Raw genomic sequence first — 27,976 nt, 5'->3', positions numbered from 1 at the left:
TCTGCCTTGCAAGCGCTAGCCAAGGAAGGACCATGGTTCCGATCTCCCGGCATCCCATACGGTCCCCCCAAGCCAGGGGCAATTTCTGAGGCTTAGCCAGGAGTAACCCCTGAGCATCAAACGGGTGTGGCCCGAAAAACAAAAACAAAAACAAAGCAAAATAAGAGTGGGTCTTCATACCCTCTTCTGATCGTTGAGAAAGGTTTTATTGCTTTCATTTATTTATTATTTTTTGTAGTGACATACTTTTGTTTCCCCCTTCCCTTGTTTGGATCACACCCAACAGGGGTTCACTCCCAACTGCTTGGGGGATCATGCAGTGCAAGGAATTAACCAGACCTCTGGCAAGTGAAGCGTTCATAGCCCTTTGAGCTATCTACCTGGCTCTCTTTACTTTCTGTAGATATTTTCTTTATGATTTTTTTCCCTGGGACTCACAAAACAGAAAAATTTATTTTAAGTTGATGATCAAGACCACTTTGGGTGTTCTTTGTTGTTGAGGAGATGCTTGATGCTACATCTGGACATGTTCAGGGGTTATTCCACATGCAAGGTAAACCCCTTAGCCCTTGTACCACCTGTCTGGCCCCTGAGGGCTTCTTTTAGTCTTGGCACAGTACTTAGGTAAAAAGCTTTTTTTTCTTTTTTTTTTAACCTTTAATTATTTTAATGGATTAATCAGAATTAGTAGATCTATATTTTATGATCCTATTACAACTAAATCCCCATGAGGTGTATTTTTTTTCAGAACTTGATAAAGTGATTCTGATATTCATTTGGAAGCATAAAGGACTACACTGTCCAAGAACTTTTAAGTGATAATAAGAAAAGGACACTTTATATAATGCAATATTATATGTAAGATAATAAATCTACAGAAACAAAGTTGTCTATTCCTGGCACAAGCAGAAAAATTGAGTGAAGTTGAGAGGAATAAAAGGGTTAGAATAGAATACACAAATTAGTAAATGAGAACGAGTTTTCCGTTAAATATAATAAGGATATCTGTTTCATTTTTGGAAAAGGGTAGATTCATATACCCTGTACATCAGAATAAGCTGTAGGCATATGTAAAACTTTTTGGGGGTTTTTTTGTGCCATACCGGGCAATGCTCAGGTCTTATTCCTGACTCTGCACTCTGCCTCTAAGTATTTTCTATTTTCTTATAAAGTTATTAACTTTTTGTCTGTCTGTTTTTCGGACACCTATTGGTGCTCAGGGTTTACTCCTGGCTCTGTGCTTAGGCATCACTCCTGGTGGTGCTGAGGGGACCATATGGGACCATATGGGATGCCGAGAATCAGATCCAGTTAGCCACTTGCAAAGCACGTTGCCTTATCACTGGCTTTTAGACATATAAAACCTTTACCTTAAAAATGACTAACTTTAGGGGTTCAGGGTAATAGAATAGCAGGTAGTGCATTTGTCTTGCACGTGGCTGGCCTGGGGTCAAACCCCTGTATACACATATGGTCTCCCAAGCCCACCAGGAGTGATGCCTGAGCACAGAGCCAGGAGTACACCCTGAGAAATAGAAATGGCCCCAAAAAACATCTGAGAGATTGCAGTGCCTGGGTGACAGCTAATTCATTCCATGTAAATTACATCAGTAGTCAGTTTCTATTTTCACCTTCCAGAGCCGTATTGGTTCTTTTGGTATCATCTTGATGGACCCTCCCATGGATGGAGATTAGTCCATAGTGGCAGGCACTTTGGTGCTTACTGATAGATTGTTCACAGGTATCAAAAAATTTGACATCTTTTTTTTTTCCTATGGATTTTGTGGTAGTAGTCACCCTTCAGAAAATTATGCTTACTGCTATATTATTTGGGGGAATTTTTTTTTTTTACTTATAACTCAGGATACACAATGCAGAATTAGTATAATACTTGATACAGAAGTCAAAGTGATATTGTAAAACATAGTTTTTTCATTCCGAGTTCTGTTGTGCATTTCTTTTCCAAGGAATCGCCTGATTATCCCTCAGGTGACCCTTTTTGCACATAGAATATGCACATACTTAAGCTTCCTTCTGCAAATAGTGAATGGATTCTACTACTTACAAGGTCACTTTATGCAAGCTTTTAACAACTCTTGGCTTCCATTTTGTCATCTATCACGAGCAGAATAGTCATCTCCTAATATTGCTCTAAGGATTCAAGGAATTAATACATGGAAAATAGAGTGAAGCGTGGGTCTTCTTTAAGGTCATCTATTATGACACATAGGGAGCCACAGCCACTGCCTCGACAGTTGCATATTAAAGGATTTATTGCATCTGGTCCACTAATGATGAGCAACTTGATTGTTGCTTAGCGTTGCTATGGCAAACAAATCGAATTATTTGGTTCAACACCGTAAAACAAAGTCACTCATGATACGGGCTTTTTTTCTTTTATTTTCACAAATACAAAGTTATTTAAGGGCATCAGGGAAGGTAAGAGAGAAACTGTTGACACTGGTGAAGGTTGTTGTACATTGTATACCTGAAACTCAATCATGAATAACTTTATCTGGAAAAAACTGTAGCGTGCATAACCTTGTAACCATGGTGCTGAAATAAAAAAAAAATTTAAGTTATTCATGCTTTTCAATCATGCGATGTACAACGCCCTTTAGCGGTGCACATTTCCTACCACCAATGTCAATACTTTCTCTCCTGCCTTCCCCTCGGCCTGCCTATCTCTCTCTCACTTCCTTCTCCCCACTTTTAAACACTGTGGTTTGCAATATCGTTAGTGAAGGGTATCATACCTATGACTCTATCTCCTTTCTGCACCCAATTTTTGTCCAGAGTGATCATTTCCAACTATAATTGTCATAGTAGTCCCTTCTCTGCCCTAACTACACTTTGCACTTCCCGTCTATTTGTGGGGAGCTTCATATCATGGGCTGGTCTTCCTGGACCTTCATTCTTTTTTTTTTTTTTTTTTTTTAGTTTTTGGGCCACACCCGGTGGTCCTGGATTGGTTGCTTGCAAGGCAAACGCTGCTATGCTATCTCTCCGGCCCCTCTTCACTCTCTTTAATATTATTACCTTACTATCTCCCTCCCTTAGTATATCCCACAAATAAGTGAGCTCACCCTATGTCTATTCCTCTCCCTCTGATTCATTCCACTCAACATACTATTCTTTATATCCATCCGTGTATAAGTGAATTTCATGACTTTATTTTTCCTAACAGCTACATAGTATTCCATTGTGTAGGTGTACCAAAGTGACTTTATCCACTCATCTGTTCTTAAGCACATGGGTTATTTTCAGGTTCTGGCTATTGTGAATAGTGCTGCGATGAACATAGGGATACAAAGGGCTTCTCTACATTGTGTTTTTGGCCTCCTAGGGTATATTCCTAGTAGTGGAATTGCTGGGTGATATGGAAAATCAATTTGTAGCTTTTTAAGGAATATCCATCTTTTTCTTAGAAGGCTGGACTAGTCTACTTTAGCAGTCAGTGAGAGTTCCTTTCTCCCCACATCTCCACCAGCACTGGTTGTTCTTGTTCTTACTGTTGTGCACCAGTCTCTGTGGTGTGAAATGATATCTCATTGTTGTTTTTATTTGCATATCTCTGATGATTGATGATGTGGAACTTTTTATGTAAAAAACACAACACTTTTATTATAAAAATGATACAATTGTAGAAACTGAGAAATGATTAGAAAGTATAAAAATAAACAATCTCATCTCAGAATCTAGAGATGATAGCCATGTTGTCTCATGCTTCGTTAACATGAACATGTAGTGGATTGTATATCATGTGTCTTTCTGAAATCTGCACGACTTGTTTTCCACCTAGGTTTAAGCTAGTGAGTAAGGTTCACCAGATGAAGAGTTAACCATACAAAGGTGGCATAGATTAAAATTACTTAGATGGGGGCTGGAAAGATAGCATGGAAGGTAAGTGTTTGCCTTTCATGCAGAAGGTCATCGGTTCGAATCCCGGAGTCCCATATGGTCCCCCGTGCCTGCCAGGTGCAGTTTCTGAGCATGGAGCCAGGAGTAACCCCTGAGCACTGCCCCCCCCAAAAAAATTACTTAGATGGGACTGAAGAGTGAGTACAGTGGATAGGGTGTTTGCCTCACTCACAGCCAATCCAGTTCCATCCCCAATACCTTAGGTGGTCCTCGAAGGTCCACCAGGGGATTCCTGAGTACAGAGCCAAGAGTAAGCCTCTTCACACAACCAGGGATAGCCCAAAAGTAATTTTTAAATGGCAAAATTAAAATGAAGCAATAAAACTACTTATGGAAAGAGGTGCTGCTTTAGCTTCTGCACAAGATCTTCCTCATACTGTTGTTCCTGGTCCTTAAAAAACTGCTTAAATTGGTCATTTCATTTCAGAGTCTCCTTTCATTCATTTCAGACAGACCTATAGCTAATATCTATTATGCAAGCCAGTTTCATAGCCACGTGTTTCAAAGTCTTAGGAAAACGGGCACAAACAAAGAGGTCCCAAGCCTGTAGGCTCAGAGGTTGTCTGGAAGCAGACATGGAACATGAAGTGTCTGAAATATTTCCCCTCTTGCTGGCCGCCAACTCTTTCCCCATGTTTTCAGGATGCCCCTTCTTGAGGCTGAGTGTTCTCCCCAGTTGCTAAGCACTGATTTAATGAATGTTTCCTCTCCTCTTCTCTTGAACTTTCAGCTTGTTAGCATGAACGCTTCACAGTCTTTGACATATCACTCATCTGCTTTTCAAAGGAATTGCTTCATTTTATAAGATTACCAGCAGTCTGTGAATTAGTGAAAAGCCATTCTAACCCTTATCACCATTCTTCTATGCATATTACTATGTCATTTTATAGACTCAAAATGAGCTTTGTTGTTACATTCATTTGATCACTGTTAAGTTTTAATATCTATTTCCTCATAAGCGCATTATCTGTTATTTCCTTTGAACTATTACTTATTTTTGACTCTCCTTGTAAAATTACAAAACAGACTCGATATAGTGATGGTTAAGAGCTTCAGATACTGGTTTATATTCAACTCTGCTAACTAATCGCTGTGTAGCCATGGACCCAGGGGGAATACGTCGAGTCCTAGGAAGCAAAATCTTGGCATTTGATGGCCTGTGGTGTTTCAAGGGAAGGTGGGAAGCACAAGGCCTCACATTCAGAGTTTCTCCCTGGAGTTAAAATTTAGACCCATCAGGCCTGGAGAGATAGCACAGCGGCGTTTGCCTTGCAAGCAGCCGATCCAGGACCCAAGGTGGTTGGTTCGAATCCCGGTGTCCCATAGGGTCCCCCGTGCCTGCCAGGAGCTATTTCTGAGCAGACAGCCAGGAGTCACCCCTGAGCACCACCGGGTGTGGCCCAAAAACCAAAAAAAAAAAAAAATCTAGACCCATCAATGTGCCCGCAGAGACAAAGGGGCCAGTGCTGGACTACTCTGGCTTTGATCACCAGCATCCTTCCCATCTAGCTAATAAGGACTCTTGAGTCTCAGTTTTTCGTTGGAAGAGCAGGTGGGACAACACACTGAAAAGGCTGGTGATATTCTGTGCCAGTGGCCTTGCATGAAAGAGGTGTTCAACTACAATGGGATTGTGGAGGGAAGAAATCAAGATTGCTCCTGCCTAGTTTTAAACCTTTGTTCCACCCCCACAATTTTTTTTTTTAATGCTGGAAATACCATTCATTGTTAGTTACGGACTTCACTGGGGAAACGAGCTCTCAAAGGTGCATTTTCGAGGAGAAATTTAGTGATTGGAATATACTAGTAACCAACTGGATCTCCAATGTTACCTAGTCCAAAGTTACTTTTAGTCCTTTTTCCAGCAGGAAAGGATGTTGGAATTTCCAGCAGCCACATCTGCCTTTAAACTGAATCTTGCAGCCTGCCTTGACTTCTCCCCGCCCCCCTGGCCTCCCTCTTATTCAAACAGAGGAACATTGTGTTTGTTGATCTCTCTTTTAGGGTGGGAAAGGAATGCGATGTATGCATAGACTGCCCAGAATTTCCTGTTAGACACCCATTCCAAACCACGACCCTGGGAGGCTTTCCAGAGCCTGTAGCCCAATTCTAGGAGAGAAGAAATGGCACATTCATTTAAATGCTGACCTCCAGGAGAACCCGCCACCAGCCCCTCCTCTCTGAAGAGGTGCTGGTGTTTCTTCTCTGGTACTGTGGTTGTAGGGTCTCTCCGGAATGGTGATGTGCTTGGCCATTCACACTTGCAGGAAGAGCCTTACCTGGGGAGATGCCTTTGTAGTGTACAGTCTTACCCACCTCACTGTCCCTGTGGGGGCTCCACTAAGCACATCTTTTAAAAGTTGTGCTGGGCCGGGAGAGATAGCACAGCAGCGTTTGCTTTGCAAGCAGCCGATCAGGACCAAAGGTGGTTGGTTCAAATTCCGGTGTCCCATAGGGTCCCCTGTGCCTGCCAGGAGCTATTTCTGAGCAGACAGCCAGGAGTAACCCCTGAGCACCGCCGGGTGTGACCCAAAAACTAAAAATAAAATAAAATAAAATAAATAAAAATAAAAGTTATGCTGTAAATATTTGGACAGAAGAAATCTGTGTTGAAATGTCTTTCTTCTACTCTTTGTGACAAGAAAGAAGGTAGTTTGAGGGGCAGGTTTTGTTGTTACTACACATTAGCAATCGACCATATGTGAATTCAGTTTTGCCCTACAAATTGTATTATACTCCTTGGGTCTTTGGCAGTCTGGCCCCTGTTTCAGCATGTAAGCCAGCTTGGCACCATAGAAATGAAAGGCAAGACATTTTTGTTTTCTGGGGCTGACAACATGAACTTGGGGAGAAACTTGAATGATTGGGGGTGGATTCAGAGTGAATAGCAAATATTTCCACCTACATCACCACTCTGATCTTCATCCAGACCAATTTCTTTGACTCTAGTACTGCCATTATTTATTTATTTATTTATTTATTTATTTATTTATTTATTTATTTATTTTGGTTTTTGGGCCACACCGGCAGTGCTCAGGGGTTACTCCTGGCTGTCTGCTCAGAAATAGCTCCTGGCAGGCACGGGGGACCCTATGGGACACCGGGATTCGAACCAACCACCTTTGGTCCTGGATCGACTGCTTGCAAGGCAAACACCGCTGTGCTATCTCTCCGGGCCCTCTTTTTTTTTTTTTTTTTTTTAATTTTATTTTGTTGAAACAATTATGATCAGCAGAATCCTTCATAGTTAAATTTGAGTTTTACAATGATTCAGGGCCCTTCCCACCACCAGTGTCAACTTCCCTCCACAGTTACCCCAGAGTGCATCCTATACTACCAACTTTTGCCGCCTGGCCTGCCAGTATAACAGGCTCCTTTAAGTTTAGATTGTTAAAGTTTAGGTCCCTTGATTCTATTATCGTTAACTTTGGCTCGGATATCTAGTTCTGTCCTTATTTATTTCCACACCAATGCATCTGACACCACTTGGCCTTTCTTTGATCTTCTTAGTTTTATAGAAAAATGTGAGAATATGTGGTAAAATAAAGTAATCTGTCCCAAGGTTCTATGAAAAAGGTGGAAGCTCCAATTTCAAAGATAATATAAAAATATAAATAAAAATCCAATTAAAAAAATGTGTGAGGGGCCAGAGTGATGGCGCAGTGGTAGGGCGTTTGCCTTGCACATGGCTGACCCAGGACGGAATGTGGTTTGATCCCCTGGCATCCCATATGGTCCCCCAAGCCAGGAGCGATTTCTGAGCCCATAGCCAGGAGTGACCCCTAAGCATACTGGGTGTGGCCCAAAATTTAAATAAAAGGCGTGTGTGGCAGGTTTTTGTTTATTTGTTTACATAGGCACACAAAATATGAGGGAAATAGAAAGGAAAATGTTTGACCTAAAAACAGGGAGACCTTACCCTGAAGCATCCTGGAATAAGATCATCTACAGGCTCCAAGCATACTAAGTTGTCTAAACCTCAAGTCTTTCTCTGTGGTCCCAGTAAAAGTTCTTCACAGTCACAGTTATGGTGGTCAGGTTTCTGTATTTAGAGATACTGGTTTTTGTACAGCTCCTGTTTTGAAGTCAGGGTGAAACAAAATGTCTTCTGGTTTCATCTCACCATTAGATGACAAGGAAGGGAACCCTGCCCTGAAAGCAGGTTGTTGTTACCAAGTTGTCAGGATGTCATATGATCCCACTCTGGAGTAAGTTGATGCCAGGGTAGCAGTAGGCCTTCCTGGTAGAAATCTGATTCCTGGTGCTGGTGTAGAAAACAGTGTTGTTTCCATAAATGGGGCCCAAAGTTCAGGGGTGAATGGTCAATGTCCGATCTTCTGGAACCTTAGCCTAGTCACTATGAAAAATGTTCAGGGTTTAAGACCCCCACTGCAATATAAAATTTATGTGTTCCTATCCCTACTAGATAAGCACTTGTACTTCCATTCTTGGTCAGATTAGAGGTGAGAGTGTAGATGGGTAGAGGTGTTTCCAGTTCAGATTGTGAGACTTACAAAAAGGGACTGGTTATTTGACATGGGCATATATCAACTCCACATTCAGACCATGTGCAGTCAGAAGTTGCCTCTCACATCCCCTGAGCTTGGTTTGGGAGGACCACCAAAAGAATAACTAAAAATTAAATTTTCTTTTTTTTGGTTTTTGGGTCACACCAGGCAGTGCTCAGGGGTTCCTCCTGGCTCTACACTCAGAAATCGCTCCTGTGAGGCTCGGGGGACCATATAGAATGTCAGGATTCGAACCACCGTCCTTCTGCATGCAAGGCAAATGTTCCACCTCCTTGCTATCTCTCCAGCCCCTAAAAAATAAAATTTTCAAAGAAATGCTTGAGGTCAGTATTCTTGCTACAGCATGAAGCAGGTGAGGAAATAGAAGTGCATGATTAGTCCTATCTACCTACATGTTTAGACCAGCTACAGATTCAGCACTGTTCAGAGGACTATTCAGGGGCCTCCTGTGTGAGAAGCAGGTGCTCCAGCCCTTTAAGTGGTCCTCAGGTTTATTTTAAGCTTGGAACTATTTTTGTAATTATTTAATTATTTAATACGTGGAACTATTTTTTAGTTGTTTGTTTAGTTTCTATCACCATCATCATTAGAAGAACCCATGAAAAGATAGGTCAAATTTTGGTTTTGGGTCTCAGTTTTTTGGGGGAGAGGGCATTGGGTCACACCTGGCTCTGTGCTCAGGAATCACTCCTAGCAGAAGCAGGGGACCATATGAGATTGAATCTGGGTCAGCAGCGTGCAAGGCAAATGCCCCACCCACTGTGCTTTCTCTTTGGCCCAATAGGTCACATTTTAAAGAACTGCTTTAAGTTTAGAATTCACGAAACAAAATCCAAGATAGGGTGTTACCTACATGTTTTCTCAGAAAGCCAACTTCTTTGTGTGAAGATTGTTGTCTGGATATCAGCTAAGTAATGAATATTCAGTGAACCACTGCACTGTTCCTAAACTGATCCTAATTTCTTATTGCTATATTTGAAGCTGCTGGTAGATTTTTTTTCTTTTTTAGACAAACAGGATTATCAAGCATACATTATTACGCTGTGTGTAGGCAGTATCTCTACTCCCAAGTGGTTCCCAGAACACCTAGGGACCCCTTTGGCTAATTCTTGGACAGTCAGGTTGGTGGTGTATCTTGGATCCTGCAGTTCTAGGGATTGCCCAGTCATCACTGGCAGTGCTGACGGGTCGGGGTTGTCTCCAGAGCTATACTAGCAAAGGTCTGAGCCCAGGCAGTAGTACCAGAGTTCAAACTGGATTGAGCCACCTGCAAGAAAAGTACCTTCATCCCTGTGCTGCCTTTCTAGCCTGGAAAAGGTATCATATTCCCACCTTGCTGCATGGTTCCAATAAAGTCCTCCCCCCCACACACACACATACTCAAATGAAATTCCCAAAGCCATTTCTTTCCATAGTCAAGTTTTAAATAAGAAATCTCACTCTGGACCCTTACATGCAAAATGGTCTACATCTCTACCTTATAAATAGCCTGAAAATCTTTCATGCAGCTTGTATTACTCATCATCTAACATTTAAACTCAGCAGTTCCAATTACAGAAGTGAAACAGTGACACTTGGATATAAAATCTGATCTCGTAGTTCCCCATTTCCCTAAAACCAAATCCAACTTCATCATTCCACCCCATTCTCATCACAGTTCGTTGATTTCCCAAGTATCCCATGGACAGTTCCCTCATCCGGGCCCTTCCGTGTTTTTTCATCATATAGCAACTTTATGAAGCTCTCAGCCTCACCGTGGGTGTGACATTTCTAAGAAGTCGTTCCTACTCACCTCCAAATTTGGCCTAGATAGCCTTCTATGGACCCTAAAAAAGACTGGAGTAGGATTACTCCAGGATTACTACAAGTATTCCTACCCAAGTATTATAAGCAGGTACCTTGGTAGTCTTCCCTCCCTGGCCTGGGAGCTCACATTGTCAGTTGTCTTTCCATTGCGAATTGTATGAACTCAGTGAATATGGCCTTAAGAGAAAAAGTGGTGGGGGGGTGTGCCAAGCAATAGTACAGTAGGCAGGGAGTTTGCCTTGCACAGTCAACTTAGATTCAATCTGTGGCACCCCATTATGATTCCTCAAGCCCTTCCAGGAGTGATCCCTGATCCCAAAGTCAGGAATAAGTCCAAAGCACTGCTGGGTGTGTGTTGCCTATAAACAAAAGAGACGTAGAAGACTTATATACCTGAAAATCTCTTATATACCTGAAAATTCCAGTAAGGTGTGATTTCAGTGAAACCAGATCCTTAGATAGAGAATCTGTTCCTCTTGCAACGCAACTTCTTTTTCCAAAGTTTTGGGCCATGCTCAGTCACATGCCATGCATTTGGTATCAAAGATGGCCACTGGTGGCTCCAAGCTTTATCTCAGCAGCTTGGCAAACCCAGGGATAGCAGACCCTTCTTTTCATTCCCGGGGCATGAATTCTGAGTCACTCATTCCTTGTTCAAGGTCACACACCCATCCTAAGTCATCCATGTGGCTACCAAGGCTAAACCTTGGTAACAAACTGAAAATTGGTGAAATGACAATGGCTCCCTCCCAGAGGAACCTTTGCCAGAAAGAAGATAGGCGGAGCACATGAACTGCCCACCCTACCCCGATCCACACTGGCACTCGGAAGTCCTCCCTGGTTCTTGCTTCTCTACCAAAAGTCTGCCTTGAAGAGACCCTGGAGGTATTTTGGACACTTCCTGTCTTGTCTTTAGGATGGAGGACTCAAGGAGCACACTGCAACCCCTTCATCTGCCCTATTCATTAGTCCCAACTCATCCCGCTTGGACTATGCTGGAAATGAAATAGATGCAGGTTCCAGAAGGGGGTGAGGGAAGCCACTCAATACTGTGATACCTCATCATGGGGCCCAGAAAAAAGCATTAACTAACACCCAGAGTTTCTCCAAGTACCATGGGCCATGTGTCGTCAGTATCACATTGTCCCTGCAGTTGTTAGGTCAGCCTTTCCAGCATCACATAGCCCTTTCTGGGATGTCTTACTCACCCACCACTTCTCATAAAAGTAGGAAAAGTTTCTTAGTTGTTTGTCTGGGGCCACACCCAGAAATACTCACGACAGGTGATCCAAATTCCACCTGTGAGAGAGTCCACTCAAGCCACCAAAGTCCCCAGTAGAGTTTTGTACAGCTGAGCTAGGCTCCACACCTTTACTTCCAGACTAGGCTGATTGTTCTAGTTACTGCTAGCTCTGTACTCGGGAATTTCTTCTGGCAGTGCCTGGGGGACCATATTGGATGCTGGAGATCAAGCTTGAGTTGGCCATGCATGTGCAAGGAAGCATCCTACTGGCTGTACTATCTCCAACTCCCAAAAGGTTAAAGTCTTGGGGTCTAACCATACTCCCCTAGCAGAGCTCACCCTTTGTCACGCCCTGGGTGTCCAGCCCTGTGCTGAGAGATGGGCAAATGCCACATCTATTCAAAGAGCTGAGAAGGCAAAAGGGATAAGCCTCAAGTAAATAGCACATGCAAGCCTACTCCTAGAGCCTGCAGAAGGACCCTGTGTTGGCTGTCTTGGCTCCCAGAGGGAGCCTCTCGCTAGGTGTTATGCCCAGCTTTGGGCAAAGAATCCCTTAGATCAGAGGCAGAGTGGGCAGGTGCAGGGTCCAGCAGAGAGCTTAGCTACAGCTCCAGGGAAAGTCAACTGAGGAGTGGGGGAGAGGGCATGGTCCCTTCCTTCCCTCCCCTTGAAGCTTTTATCTTGTTCTAAGAGAGAAACAGCCCCCAACAGAGCTGGTTTGGACTGTAACTCCTCCCTTTTCTTTCATCTCTGCAGCCAGTCTTTAGAGCAATTGAATAGAATTGCTTTCTACTTCTGCTTTCTAAGTTACAGTTTATGTAGCAATCCATTCATATTTTGCCTCCTCACTGGCAAATGCTAGGGGAAGAGTGTATACCCATAGAATTCAGCCTTTGATCTCAGAGTTACCAGCAAAACCTCCCTTTAAAACTAAAGCTTTTAAGAGTCTAATGATGATAATAAGAGCTAACATTTATAAAGTACTTATCTTTGTTAGGAATTTTCTGTGTATTTTAGAATAACTCATTTCATTCTTTTTTTTTTCTTTCTTTCAGTTTTTGGTTTTTGGGTCACACCCGGCAGTGCTCAGGGATTACTCCTGACTCTATGCTCAGAATCACTCCTGGCAGGCTTGGGGGACCATATGGGATGCCGGGATTTGAACCACTGAACTTCTGCATGCAAAGCAAACACCTTACCTCCATGCTATCTCTCCGGCCCCCATTTCATTCTTTGGGGGGGGTGTCATACCCTGCAGCGCTCAGGGTTTCTGGCTCTACGCTCAGAAATCACTCCTGGCAGGCTCGGGGGACCATATGGGATTCTGGGATTCTAACCATCGTCCTTCTGCATGCAAGGGAAATGCACTACCTCCATGCTATCTTTCCGCCCTTCCCATTTCATTCCTGTCTATAGTATGATTCATCTTTATTACCCGCTCATATAAGTAAGGAAACTGAAGTGTTGGGAAGTCACATAACTTAGTTTGGTCCCTTAGTTTGGCTGTCCAAACCAGCAGGCACCCCTCACTAAGCAAGTCAGTTTTAGAACCCACCCTCCTAACACCAGTCTGCTCACTTGTTGAGCCTCACCTTGGCAAGTCACTCAGTAGCAAGTTAAGGGGTTCAGAATGTGGAAGTAAGAAGCTATTGTAGTGGTCCAGGAACAAACTGATGGGGGTCTTAATCAGGGCATGGCAAGAGCAAGAGATTACTAGGAATAGACTTAAGAATTGCTCAGGACACATTAGAATCTGCAACATAATGAGAGAAGGGAAAGCATTCAGAAGGGGCCAGAGGGCCTGGAGAGATAGCACAGCAGCGTTTGCCTTGCAAGCAGCCGATCCAGGACCAAAGGTGGTTGGTTCGAATCCCGGTGTCCCATAGGGTCCCCCATGCCTGCCAGGAGCTATTTCTGAGCAGACAGCCAGGAGTAACCCCTGAGCAACGCCAGGTGTGGCCCAAAAACCAAAAAAAAAAAAAAAAAAAAAAAAAAGAAGAAGGGGCCAGAGATATAGTATGGAGATAGGGCTTTTGCCTTGTATGCAGAAGGACAGTGGTTCAAATCCCGACACCCCATAGGTCCCCGAGCCTGCTAGGAGCAATTCCTGAGAGTAGAGCCAGGAGTAACCCCTGAGCACTGCTGGGTGTGATACCCCCCCAAAAAAAATAGGAAGGAAGGAAGGAAGGAAGGAAGGAAGGAAGGAAGGAAGGAAGGAGGGAGGGAGGGAGGGAGGGAGGGAGGGAGGGAGGGAGGGAGGGAGGAAGGAAGGAAGGAAGGAAGGAAGGAAGGAAGGAAGGAAGGAAGGAAGGAAGGAAGGAAGGAAGGAAGGAAGGAAGGAAGGAAGGAAGGAAGGAAGGAAGCAGAGGGGACAAGATGATCCCTGTTGGTTGGTGCTGCTGAGTGAAAGACTCCTGAGGCATCCAGAGATACCCAGTGAAAAGCCTAGTCTGGAAGTGAAGAGAGTTTGGGGCATAGCTCATTTGTACATACCTCCACTGGGGACTTTGGTGGCCAAGGAAAAAAGCACTTTGGCGGGGCTGGAGAGATAGCATGGAGGTAAAGGCATTTGCCTTCCATGCAGAAGGACAGTGGTTCGAATCCAAGCATCCCATATAGTCCCCCTATGCCTGCCAGGGGTGATTTCTGAGCGTAGAGCCAGGAATAACCCCTGAGCGCTTCTGGGTGTAACCCAAAAACAAAACAAAAAAAAAAAAAAACAGCACTTTGGCTTGAGTGGACTCTCTGGCAGGCAGACTTTGAACCACCTGTCGTGAAAAGCAGGAATGTTCTGAGAAGGAGGAATGAAGAAGTGGGAGATGGGATGTCAGAGTGATGAGGAGTTAGCTGGGCAGGCGTGGGTGTGGATGAGAGCAGGCAGGTTCCCTGAGGAACGTGACAGAAAACTTTGGAATGACTTTTGATGGCTCTTTTCTCCTCAATCTGATTTTGTTTCATTAAAGTCTTTCTGAAATGCTTTAAACTGACGTTCAAAATTGCAGCTCCCTCGACTTCTCCAAATTATTTTTAAATAATTCTTAGCTAGAGGACACACGCATCCCACTGTCACAGTGCTCCTGACTCGATGCCTCTCATTCATGTCTTAGCAGAAGAAAGAGCCAAACTGGCACATGAGTTGATCAGTGAGAGCAGAGGCTTAATTGAGAGCCCACATCTGTGAGTTGTGATGGGTCGTGGAGAGGGGGTTGGTTTGGTTTTGTTTGTTTGTTTGGGGGTCATACTTGGTGATGCTCAGGGGTTACTCCTGGCTCTGCACTCAGAAATCTCTCTGGCAGAGGAGCATATGCATGTGGGATGTCAAGGATCGAACCACCCTCGGTCCTTGGTCAGCCGTGTGCAAGGCAAATGCCTTACTGCTGTGCTATCTCTCTGGCCTCCCGAACTTTTAATTATACATCTCTACAAACATCTTCTTGCCAGACAATTTGTATGTCCACTGAGGACCTTCTGTATTGTAGCTGTAGACGAGGCAGATCTGGGGTAGGTGGCAGCTAACAGTGGGCCCATCTTGTTCCAGAACAACATGAGTGCTGAGGGTGGGCTGAGCCTGAGACTGCTCAGAGGAAATCTCTAGCTAGTCGCATTTTGACAGCCAGGACCGTGGGAAAGTTAGAAGCCTCAGCCTCCCAAAGATTTTTTTTTTTTGCCGTAAGAGGTCCAGGTCTCCCACCTCAGCGAGACCACTCTGGCTGCTTCCCTTCTGTACGGAGAGAAGGAAGGGCAAGCCTGAGTAAGCTGCCATTTTCCTGTTACCCAACTGCTTCGTGTCCGCTTAGAAAGTCCCACAGCTCTGTTTGTGGTTTCTTCATGGTAAATAAGCAATCATCTGCTGAAAATATAAGTAGCTCCCTGACTCCAGGTTTGGAATTTTTTAAGCATACGTTTGTTAATTAGTGATTTAGCTTAGTTGCGGGGAAGGCATTTGTGATATGGGAGGAAAGTAGGATCTGAGAAGGTGGTTTTTGCAGAGCTATTTGCTGCACAGCCTGGGTGGTAACTTCTCAGTGTCTCTGAGACACGAACAAACAGCTTGTTTACTTGCAGGGAAATGTGCTATTATCTAGGGAAAAATCCTTTTTTCCCCCTTCCTCTGACTAAATTACTTGAGCGTGGCATAAAAACTAAAGCACTCCAAGTAACAAGCTTCTTTAAGCAATCCTTTGTATTAAATAGACATTTGTTGCAGTGCTGTTCTCTTCCTATGGCATGTTCTTCCCTCCTCCTTCCGACCTCAGTTGTCTCAAGGTTGTCTTCAGCTTGGCACGGGAAGTAGGTAGGACTTTTTTGCAAACCAGCCTATGGGTTCCAATGCTGGCACCAAGTTCCTAGACTCTCTGCAATTTCTCAGTAGTGAGATAGCTGCAGTCAACTCTCTCTCACTCTGTGTGTGGCAGTTTGTGAGGGTTACCTGACATGAGCACTGAAAGCCTTAACCGTCGGGAACATGGTCTATTTTAAGTCCCAACATTGCTGCTTAGAAGGCCTGCAGCCCTACCCCATGGGGCCAGAAATGACAACAGGGTAGACATCTCTCTAGCATTCACAGGAAGATAAAAGCCACCAGCTTTCCAGGGTTTTCTGGTTCTAAAACTCACTTGCAGCGAAGGAGGATCGTCAGATACTTCCCAGGCCATCTGTCCAATCCCAAGCTAAAAGCCATCCACACCTGTGAAGTTGCTGGCTTTTCAGCCCTTTTAGCCCTCCATCCTTGTGCTCTCAACTTTGCTTCTGGCAAGAAGAGCATGTCCCAAGACTTTTTTTTTCCTTTGGTTTTTGGGCCACACCGGTGACGCTCAGGGGTTACTCCTGGCTATGCACTCAGAAATTGCTCCTGGCTTGGGGCACTGTATAGGACACTGGGGGATCAAACCGCAGTTTGTCCTAGGCCAGCTCGCTCAAGGGAGATGCCTTATGGCTTGCACCACCGTTCCGACCCCACGTCCCAAGACTTTCAGCAAAGGTTTTGCAAGGGCTAGAGGGATCAGGCAGGACTTTTGAGCACTGAGTACCTTCTACCTGACCCAGGTTTACAGTTTCACCCTCTTTCGAGAAGGTGCCATATACAAATCCCTCAAGAACACAAAATGTGGGATCGTGCTGGAATCGCTTAGTGGCATGAAGAACTTCCACAATTCTGTTGGATCTAAATCATTTTCCATAGTGGTAAATTTCCTTTTACCCCTGAATTTAGTCCCGTTGCTGGTTGCCTCTCCTCGTCTGCAGCGGACCCACCCAAACATGCTTGGTATGCGGTGGGGCAGCCCTGGCTGCATTCCCAGGCAAAAGCTCTGTCCCTCTGTTGTCAGTTTGCGCCCTTAAGGTGTGTTTTTCATATGCACTAATTTTTAACTTTGATTTCCGACTTGTGGCAACTTGTCTTCACCCCAGGTAAACAAAAGGACTCTCCCCAGTGCATGGCACAGTATTGTCCTGGCTCTCCTAAAAGTGGGCTTTTCCCTGGCCAGCCGTGCTGGAGCTCCCGCATGTGATCTCTACCCCACATCTCCTGCCTTTTATGTCTTGGATATAATAGATCTCTTCAGCTTAGAAGCCTATGGCTCTAGGCTCCCACCACTTTCTTGGCCAATGGCATAAGTATAAGAAGGGGACTGTGGCCCAGAGCAAGTAGTATAGCAGGTAGGACGCTAGCCTTGCACACAGTCAACCCAGGTTAGAGCCCCAACATTTCAGTAATTCCTGAGTGCAAATAAATGCAGAGCCAGGAGTAACTCCTAGTATTGCTAGGCATGGTCCAAACCCCCCCCCCCAAAAAAAAGGAAGAGGAGAAGATGCTCTGTGTACCAGTATCTATTCTATATCTAATTTTGTGGGGGTGGGGGGTTGGAGAAATGCCTGCCAGGCAGTGTTCAGGTGGTCTGGGGTCACCCCAGTACGTCTTAGCCAACTAGGCTCAATTCTTTGTGAGGACCCTGCAATACTGGGGGCCAGTGACCCCAGTATTAACCAGCCACCCTAGCTGTGCTCAGCAGCCTCCCAAAGTTCTTCACAGGGCACTGCAGAGCTACACCTCTGTGCTTGGGAACCATATGCCAGGATGGAGCCAATGGCAGGGGCATGCAGGGTATGCACCCTAACCCTTGTATTATATTTCCCCAGCTCTCCTCTGACTTCTTCACCAAGAAGTCAGCCATGTCCTTGAGTGAGCAAGGTGTGCCCTAGAAAGTAGATTCCAAGTAACTCTCCCTTGCAGAGCCACTTCTCTCGGGGTGAATGTTGAGTCTGATTTGCGTAAAGATCTTTGTTCTGGGCTGGATCAATAGCACAGTAGTAGGGCATTTGCCTTGCAGACGGCCAACCCCCGACAGACCCATTTTGATTCCTGGCATCCCATATGGTCCCCCGAGCCTGCCAGGAGCGATTTCTGAGCACAGAGCCAGGAGTAACCCCTGAGCGCTGCCAGTGTGACCCAAAAACCAAAAAGTATATGTATATCTTTGTTCTGAAACAGTGATGAATGAAGGGTCAGAAGACGTGTCTGCCTGCAATCTTCAGGAATGTAGATGGTTTCTGACCCTGACCAGGGGTCAGTTAATGAACAAGCAGCCCCCACTGGGATGAGGTCAGAGGAATTCCATGCAGCCAGCAGGACGAGGGCCCTGGAAGGGTCACATGGGGGCTGGCAGTCCTTGGGGCCCTCTGGTTGACTCGAGTTGATCTCCTGGAATCAGGGGTGGGGGTGGTAGCTAGCTAGTGTTCGGTGTTGTCACGTAAAGGCCACCCACCGTGTATTCTTTCTCTTTACAGCTTCCCAGTGCAGCGTCAGCTTGAAGAAGCAAAGAAGCCGCAGCATTCTCAGCTCCTTCTTCTGCTGCTTTCGTGACTATAATGTGGAGGCCCCACCAGCCAGCAACCCCAGCGTGCTTCCGCCACTGCTGGAGGAGAATGGTGGGCTTCAGAAGGTCAGTGCTGGGGGGGCATGCTATGGCCACGCCAACCTCCGCCAGCTGGGAAGAATATCCTGAATCTGTCTCTGACACAGAGGCTCAACAACATGACCTGGTATTCTCTATGTCTCAGGATTGTAAAATTTGGATCAGATTGTCATAGTAGAGTAAACAAAAAAAAATTTTTTTTAGCCACTTGCCATCTAACAGACATATCCAAAACGAAGTGACTCAGAACAGCTTAAAATGAAAAGATGGATAAATGAGCTATTGCTTAAACAAAAAGAAAGCCAGAGCTTCTATATTAAATAATTAAAATAGAATTTCAGGGCTGGAGCAATAGCACAGCAGAAGGGTGTTTTGTCTTGCACGAGGCCGACCTGAGATGGAGCCAGGTTCAATTCCCAGCATCCCATATAGTCCCTCGAGCCGGCCAGGAGCAACTTCCGAGTGTAGAGCCAGGAGTAACTCCTGAGCACCAGTGGGTGTGGCCAAAAAAAAAAAAAGGCAAAAGAAAGAATTTCAGGTAAAAAATCAAAAGGTAAAGGGAATTTCTGTTTAAAAGATTATCAATGCTTTGGATACAAGGTACATAAATAAATACGCATTTCACAAAGTAAGTGCTATTTGGTCACCAAACATGAAAAAAAATTTAGTATGGTTAGTAATCAAATAAACACAAAGCAAACCCTTACTCTTTTTCCATCTATCCAATTATTGAGATCTTTTTTAAATGATATTTTGAGTTTGACCTATTGTAGAAATAGAGTAGAAAATGCAAATTGGTTTTTGTTTGGAATGTTCATTGGTTACCAGGGGTCTCAAACTCAATTTACCTGGGGGCCGCAGGAGGCAAAGTCAGGGTGATCCTTGAGTGCAAAGTCAGTAGTAAGCCTTGAACATTGGGGGGTGTGACCCAAACAACTAAAATAAAACAAAACAAAACAAAACAAAAAAAGATTCCTCTAGGACAGGGCACAAAATGTTGTACGGAGGGCTGCAGACGGCCTTCGGGCCTCGAGTTTGAGACCCCTGGTGCACCTTCTGGGGGAAAATTTAGCAATTTTTTTTTTTTTTTTTTGGTTTTTGGGTCACACCCAGCAGTGCTCAGGTGATTTCTATGCTCAGAAATCACTCTCGCAAGCTCGGGGGACCATATGTTCTTCTGCATGCAAGGCAAATGCCCTACCTCCGTGCTGTCTCTATGGCCCGAAATTTAGCTATCTTAAGAACTTAAAAATATGTTTTTTTGTGGGGCCGGAGAGATAGCATGGAGGTAAGGCATTTGCCTTTCATGCAGGAGGTCTTTGGTTCAAATCCCAGCTTCCCATATTGTCCCCTGAGCCTGCCAGGAGTGATTTCTGAGCATGGAGCCAGGAGTAACCCCTGAGCGCTGCTGGGTGTGACGCCCTCCCCCCCAAAAAAATGTCTTTTTGTGCCAGAGATGTGACTTTGGTGGGGCATTTGCTTTGCATGTGTCCGTCATTTGCAAAGGCTTGATCCCTGCCACCACAACAAGAATATAAATTTTCTATAAATAGCTATTTATTCACCCAAGCAGGTCAATCTTTTGATATAATTATGAATGTAAAAAAAAATTTTGGAGGGGTCATACCTGGCAGCGCTCACTTGCACACTACTGATCTGGGATGGACCCAGGTTCGATCCCTGGCATCCCGGATATATGGTCCCTTGAGCCTGCCAGGAGCAATTTCTGAGTGCAGAGCCAGGACTAACCCCTGAGTGCCACCAGATGTGAGCCCCCCCAAAAAAATTAACCATATATTATATATACTCAAGTATAAACCGAGCCCCCCCTAATTTTACCCTTAAAACTGGGAAAACTTAGTGACTTGAGTATAAGCTGAGGTGAAAAATGCAGAAGTCACTGGGAAATTTCAAAATAAAAATATATACACAAAACAATTACAATAATTGAGGGACTCAGTAGGTTAAATGTTTTCAATATTCATTGCTGAAGAAAAACTATAAACTAGCAACAATAACTTTAAAACTTTAAATAAAGTGCAGAAAGTCGTAGCTTAACAGGTCATCAAGCTAAATCGCAAAGATTAAAGTCCTTCCAAACTGGATTCCTCCTCCTCATCTTCTGTATGTCCAAACAGAGCTTGAGCTGTAGCTGATGGGAGGCTCTCAGCACACACATCGTCATCATCACTGAGTTCGCAGATATCATCATCACTGCTGTCGGTCTCATCCAAAGAGCAGAATGTTGTGGGTTAAGTAGTTCAGTTCAGCCACCTACCTCTTCAGCTCAGCCTCGACTTGTGGACTGAGCTGAAGCACCGCCCCCTCCAGCAGACTGCAGAAGATGACTGGAGACTGTTCGCAGTCATATGACAGATTATGACAGTGCGCATGCTCTGAATCAAACAACCTGTATGACCCGAGTATATACGGTAATGCTCTCCAGTATTACATAATGCATTAGGTAGATTTAACCATAGGATACTATCCAGTAACAAAATGATAAGCAACAGCAGACAATGAAACACCTAAATACATGAGCACTGTATAGTCAAATAATTTCAAATAATTTGCAACTATTAGAAATGATATCTTGGGTCAAAGACCTAATACCAGAAGTAAGACACTTGCCTTGCATGCAGCTGTAAGCAGCTACAATCCCAGTTTAAATTCCCAGCTCCACTTACGGTCCTTCCACATCACCACCACCACCTCCAGGGGTCACTTCTAAGCACAGAGCTAGGACAAGATCCCTAATACCAATGATGTGGCCCCAAAACAGACCAAAACAAAGTTTTAACATTATCTCATGAATATTACCGATATAGGGAAATGTCCACGATAGTTTACTTAGTGAAACATGTAGTAAAATAAATATAGCACAGTAGGTAGGGTGCTTGCCTTGCATGGGAATAACACAGGTTCGATCCTTTGCATCCCATATGATCCTCGAGCACTGCCAGGAGCGATTCTTGAGTGCAGAGTCACAAGTAACCCCTAAGCATTACAGGGTGTAGCCCCTAAAACCAAAATAATGAAAATTTAAAGATAATTTTAGGGGTGAGAGCAATAATATAGTGGATAAGGCATTTGCCTTGCACATGACTGACCCAAGTTCAACCCATACACTCATAAGATCCCTCAAGCCTACAAGAATTGATCCATAAGCACAGAGCCAGGAATAAATCCTGAGTGTGGGCCCGGAGAGATAGCACAGCGATGTTTGCCTTGCAAGCAGCCGATCCAGGACCAAAGGTGGTTGGTTCAAATCCCAGTGTCCCATATGGTCCCCCGGGCCTGCCAGGAGCTATTTCTGAGCAGACAGCCAGGAGTAACCCCTGAGCACCGCCGGGTGTGGCCCAAAAACAAAACAAAACAAAAAAAATCCTGAGTGCTACCACGTGTAGCCCAAAAAACAAACAAAAAGATAAAACTTCAAATGTGTGTATATATATATATATATATATATATATATATATATATATATATATATATATATAGGTGCTGATAGAACGGTGTAGAAGGGATATGGCTCAGTGGAAGAGCACATGTCTCACTCTTTGAGGCCCTGGGTTCAATCCCCAGTCCCAGAATGAGGAAGATTCTAGAAAATGACTGCCTGTCCACAGATTCCAACTTGAAATGAATTTCCTCTGGGTAAACCAGGTGAGCCTGGATAGTAAAGCCTCCAGGTTCCTTCTCAGGGCAAGGAGAACCATTCATTTTCTCTGGAACTCGCTTAGAAGCAAGGAACCAAGAGGAGGAAATGCTTGTGGGGCCCTAGGGCAGATACTGAGTGGGTCGGGGCCTTTTCAACTGCCTTCGAAAGACGCTGTACTTCCAGCTGATTGTGCGTGGATTTGGGGAGGGGCTGCACTAATAGGCTGGGTCATCATCAGTTCTGTGCCCTGAAAAAGCTGAGTTATACACAAGGATATTATCCATCTCTTAGTGATTTCTCCTTTGGAGTTCTGTTGGACCACGAGAACAGTGCTCCCTCATTTTCACTGCCAGGAAAGAACAAGTTGGAAAACCTAGAAAATGAGACTCCTCCAAAGGGAAAGCTAGTGGAAGAGACAGAAGAGAACTTTACTATATCACTCAGGAAACAGTACTCAGGAAATGAGTTCTGAGTACAAAAGTAACTTTTGGAACTTAAAACAAAAATAGTGCTGTGCTTTCTAAATATAAAAATTCAGTAAACAAACTGATGGGAAGAAAAAAAAAAAAACAGGAGAGTGAGAATGGCCATTGCTGAGAACTGATTTAATGTTCTGGGAAAAACTGTGATGACATATCTTACAATCTACCCCAAGAAAACCAAGGTGGTTATTATGATGAAGAAGATAATGCATCTAGGAAGTGCCAGGAGTTCATAAAGAGAGAAAGGAAAAGAAGTTATTTTTTGATCTAAAAAAGCAAAACAATACTGTGTCTTCAGTCTGAAAGAGCTAGAAAGTCTGCTACAGGATAAGTAGAAATAAGTGACAAAAAGCACATGCCGGGGGCCTGGAGAGATAGCACAGCGGCGTTTGCCTTGCAAGCAGCCGATCCAGGACCAAAGGTGGTTGGTTTGAATCCCGGTGTCCCATATGGTCCCCCGTGCCTGCCAGGAGCTATTTCTGAGCAGACAGCCAGGAGTAACCCCTGAGCACTGCCGGGTGTGACCCAAAAAACAAAAAAACAAACAAACAAAAAAAAAAAAAAGCACATGCCGGGGCCGGTGAGGTGGTGCTAGAGGTAAGGTGTCTGCCTTGCAAGCACTAGCCAAGGAAAGATCACAACAGCGGTTCGATCCCCCGGCATCCCATATGGTCCCCCCAAGCCAGGGGCGATTTCTGAGCACTTAGCCAGGAGTAACCCCTGAGCATCAAATGGGTGTGGCCTGAGAAACAAACAGACAAAAAAAAAAAAACCAAAAAGCACATGCCTAACTATGTGCTGCTGAGGACACAGACAAAATTCTGTACATTATCAAAATAGGCTCTTTTCAAAGAGAATAATTAATTCCAGGTTTTCAGTAACACTGGAAAGCCAGAAGATTGAAGACCATTTTGCAGGCTCTAGGGAGCAAAGAATGACAGGCCCTCAACCCCTTCAATTCTCGATGTGACTGAGATATTATTTCTCTATTAAGGAAACAAAAACATTTCAGACATGCAGTGATTTGGTGGTGGGAGAGGGAAATCAGAGGGAGATTGGTGATCAGTTCTAATGGTAGTGTAGGAAATGTAGGAATAAATATGACTGTTGGGAAATGAACAGTAATGAGTAACACAATTAGAAAATAGATCCTCAGAATGCCCAGAGAGTAAAAGTGGAAATAAACAGAAATTTGGAGTCAATAAAATTAAGAACAAACTTAAGTGTCAAACTTAGCTATGCCTAAAGAGTAGGCATAAAATCAAGTTTAGTGAACTAAATTCTCCTAATAAAAGGAAGATTGTGTCCATATCCGTGGCCCCAGAGGGAGCGTCTTACACCTTCCCTGTTCTTTCTGCTCTCTTTTCTACAAAAAGGCCAGGGGTGGCCAGGGGGTCTAGTGAACTTCCCTTCTTTTATATTGAATGAAGGGACCATCATTTTAGGGAAAAACAAAGCAAAATCTTAACATGCAAGAAGAAACCAGCTGGGGGCCGGGCGGTGGCGCTGGAGGTAAGGTGCCTGCCTTGCCTGCGCTAGCCTAGGACGGACCGCGGTTCGATCCCCCGGTGTCCCATATGGTCCCCCAAGAAGCCAGGAGCAACTTCTGAGCGCATAGCCAGGAGTAACCCCTGAGCGTCACAGGGTGTGACCCAAAAACCAAAAAAAAAAAAAAAAAAGAAGAAACCAGCTAATTAAAAGAGAGTTGGTTTTATAAATCAAAATGAAGTATGCATTTTCTATTTTAGTTTTAAATTAATGATTAAATTCCTAGGAGTAAAGGAATTAAGCAGGATGATTAATGAGCCTCGGGAATGCAGCCTGACTGGTCAGGGGAAGTGGGATTTCTGGCAAGGAAAGTTCAAGAGGAACCCTAACTGGAGAAAGTGTTTGGGTTCCTACTGTTTAGTAAATGCCATCCGGGTCCCAAGAGCAGGAAGTCACGTGGCTGTTGTATTTGAAGTTTTCTCTTGAGTTTATTTTCCTGCTGCTTGTCTTCCAACTTGACAATATTTTTTTTTTCCCTTTTTCCTCAGGGTGATCAGCGGCAGGTCATTTCCATCCCAAGTGTATGTATATTTATCTGATTTTATTTAAACATCCATAGGTTCTTGTGGTTTGGGGGGTCTCCTGATGTGAACAACTTTATAATGTGCTTGCTTATGTTGAATTTTTCCATGTGGTATGAACCACTCTAGTCTGTTAAAGAAGAAGGAAAATGTGAGCATGCATTTTTGTTTATCAGAAACAGCAGAGCCACCTCCATCATTCCCCAAATACTCAGTGTGTCCATATCCCCCTTTTTGCTGAACGTGAAGCCACAGCTCTCTAGAAAGAAGCATTTGTCAGGGTAAGATCTACGCTGAAGAAAAGGAGCCTTTTTCACAAATATAGACTCTAGAGTCCCTGGTAAAATATCTGGGGAAGATTCTTTGTATCATTTAGCCCAATATAAGATGACTAAACTCTCTGCGTTCTCCATGTGAGACCAGGCCTTGTGAATCTTTGAGACAACTTACTGAAAGACAGAAGTAACTTTCGAAGTCATTACCTCTAGAAAGGCAGTTCCCTTAGCAGACATCCTGATCTCCTGCCTGCTTCACATGTAGGCCTGAATCCTGGTCTAGCTGGTGGTCATCTGGGGTCCCTTGTAAATCTGAACCCATCTGACCAGGCTGCAGGTCACTGAAGAGAATAGCCCAACCCTTCAGATTACAGGGGGACATGGTTAGCACGTGAGGTGCTGAGGGATACTAGAAACCTGAGCTTGAGCTGAGCCTCCAAACCACACCCCATCACCTCCTAAAAGCTCTGAAGACGAAGGATGTATATGTGTGCTCCAAACAGTTTCAGCTGAGCCCCTCATCTCTGAATCTCACCTCACCCTTCTTTTTCATACGCATATATTCAATTTAGATGTTCAGCTTTGGACTTTGGATATTTCACTACACTTAGAGTTTTAAAAAGTTCTGAAGGATTCGGGCCCGGAGAGATAGCACAGCGGCGTTTGCCTTACAAGCAGCCGATCCAGGACCAAAGGTGGTTGGTTCGAATCCCGGTGTCCCATATGGTCCCCCGTGCCTGCCAGGAGCTATTTCTGAGCAGACAGCCAGGAGTAACCCTTGAGCACCGCCGGGTGTGACCCAAAAACCAAAAAAAAAAAAAAAAGTTCTGAAGGATTCAAGCAGATAGATAATAAAGCCCTAAATTCCATAATAACCCCATTTGATATTTCCTTCCTGAAATCTTCTATGTAAACAGAAACATACTGATGAAGTTAAGAACTTTACAAAATGAGGTTTTGCTTTTAATACTAGAGGCTAGAGTAATAGTACACAGGGTAGGGCATGCAATCAGCCCAGGTTTGATCCCAGCACCACATATATGGTGCCCCTGAGCCCCACCAGGAATGATCCCTGAGCACTGCCAGGGGTGGACCCAAAACAAACAAATCTTAAAGAACTGGAGATCCCCAAGCACTGGCAGAGTGACCCCTGAGTACAATCCAGTGAGGCCCAGAAAATTTTTTTAAAAGTTACCTTGGGTTTCTTTCCAAATAAGAGTCCGCAGAGGCCAATATCACCAGAGGAGCCTTTGCTGTATCCCCTCCCACCTTCTCAGGTGAACAGATCACTGGACTCCAGGGAGTGTCTGTATGATGCTCCTTTCCTATCTGGAAATGCTGGTGAAAAGCACCATTGCTGAAGGAAGTGCTTATGGGTCTGGTGGTTAAAGCCACTGTTAATCTAGAAAGCTGAATCCCATCGTGAGGTTGCAGAAGATGTTTTTCATTCTTTGCTTACCTGAAAGTGAAGAATATCAGTTTATTGCTTTGATTTATGTTTCCTTCTTTGTTTGTTTATGGGCCACATCCAGTGGTGCTCTGAGGTTACTCCTGGCTCTGTGCTCAGGAATCATTCCTGGTAGGTTTGGAGGGGGGCAATATGGGATGCAGAGAATCCAATTCAGGTTGGCCATGTGCAAGGCAAATGCTCTATTCTCTGTGCTATTGCTCCAGCCCAGATTTGTATTTCCTTATGAAGGGTATGAACTTGTCTTTACATGCGTATTGTCCATGGGTTTTTCTCCTCCCCATTCATTTCTTTGAAATCTTATATCATGTTCTATTTTCAAATTTCAAGGAAATTAATGTTTCTCCCCAAATTAATATCAGCTATCAGTCCCTGTTTATAATTATTTTTATTTAAACATTTTATTTTGTTTTGGGGACCCACCTGGCTTTATTATTATAATAATTATTATTATTTTATTATGATTCTGTACTCAGAAATCAATCCTGGCAAGGTTCAGAGGATGGTGTGCAGTGCTAGGATCAAACCCAGATTGGCCACACGCAAGGCAAGCACCTTATATCCTATACTGTCTCTCTGGCCCCAATCATTTCTATTTAATAAGAAGTTTTACTTTATGTAGTCAACTGCTAATGACTCCTGAATTTCATGTCATTTATAATAAAGATGACCACACCCTGTGTGGAGATCACCCTGATTACAACTCATATTTTTCTTCTTGTTTTTAATAGTTTCACCATAATACTTAAATTTTGTTTGGGTTTTTTTTCCTGGGGGGGGGGGTCACACCTAGTGGCACTCAGGGATTACTCCTGGCTCTGCACTCAGAAATCGCTCCTGGTGGGCTCTGGGGACCATATGGGATGCCAGGGATCAAACCCAGTCCTGTCCTGGGTCAGCTTTGTGCTAAGAAAACTTTTAATCCATTTGTAGTTTATGTTAATGCAAGTCAGTTATGTATTAAATAGTCCATTTTTGCACACTTGTCTGATATCTTTATCTGAACTTGAGAATTAACATTCTCCTTAACAAGGTACGTCTCCCACTCTGAGCTGAGATTTGGTGCCCTTCACACATCTTACTGGAAAATGTTATAAACTGTTGAATAAAAGTCAGGTATTGATAGGTAAGAGAAAGAAGCAGGAAAAATTTTATTTGGGTGATCATGACTGGAGGTTTGCATTCAGTGCTCCATAAGAAATGAGACAGAGGTTCCACTTTTATTCTCATCCCTTGCTTGAATCACACACAACACTGATGCCCTAAAACAATTTGGCAGTATATTTAAGCCATAAAAACACTGAACGGGAAAAAGAAGAAACTGTTTCCTGCCTATGCTTATTATTTTTTCATTTATTCTTGGATTTTGAGATCACGCTGAGGAGCTCAGGGACTAGTCCTGGCTCTCTGCTCGGGAGTGACTCCTGGCGGCAGTGGGAGTAAAACCACCAGTCTTTCACTTGCAAGGCGAGTGCTTTACCCCCAGAGCTCTCTCTGGCCCTTCCTAAGCCTTTTAAATAGTAGTAAGGTACTTTCCCCCCATCTAAACCTTTTGAAGAACATCTCAGTATATCTTTAGACTTAGCTACTCTCGTTAGAAGCTGTTCT

At 44.0% G+C, this 27,976-nt stretch overlaps 1 protein-coding gene across 1 annotated transcript in view; it reads left to right on the top strand.

The window, feature by feature from the left end:
- The window catches only part of CTDSPL (CTD small phosphatase like), a 134,119-nt gene that overhangs the window by 83,782 nt on the left and 22,361 nt on the right, over positions 1-27,976 (top strand). The window contains exons 2-3 of the mRNA XM_049766457.1: positions 18,286-18,440; positions 24,593-24,625. Coding sequence (XP_049622414.1) covers positions 18,286-18,440; positions 24,593-24,625 — 188 coding nt within the window. The remainder of the gene's footprint in view (positions 1-18,285; positions 18,441-24,592; positions 24,626-27,976) is intronic.

Source organism: Suncus etruscus, chromosome 20 (genome assembly GCF_024139225.1).
Source record: "Suncus etruscus isolate mSunEtr1 chromosome 20, mSunEtr1.pri.cur, whole genome shotgun sequence".
Classification (NCBI taxonomy): Eukaryota; Metazoa; Chordata; class Mammalia; order Eulipotyphla; family Soricidae; genus Suncus; species Suncus etruscus.
Note: the sequence above shows the minus strand (reverse complement) of the source record. Positions and strands in the feature narration are given on the sequence as shown.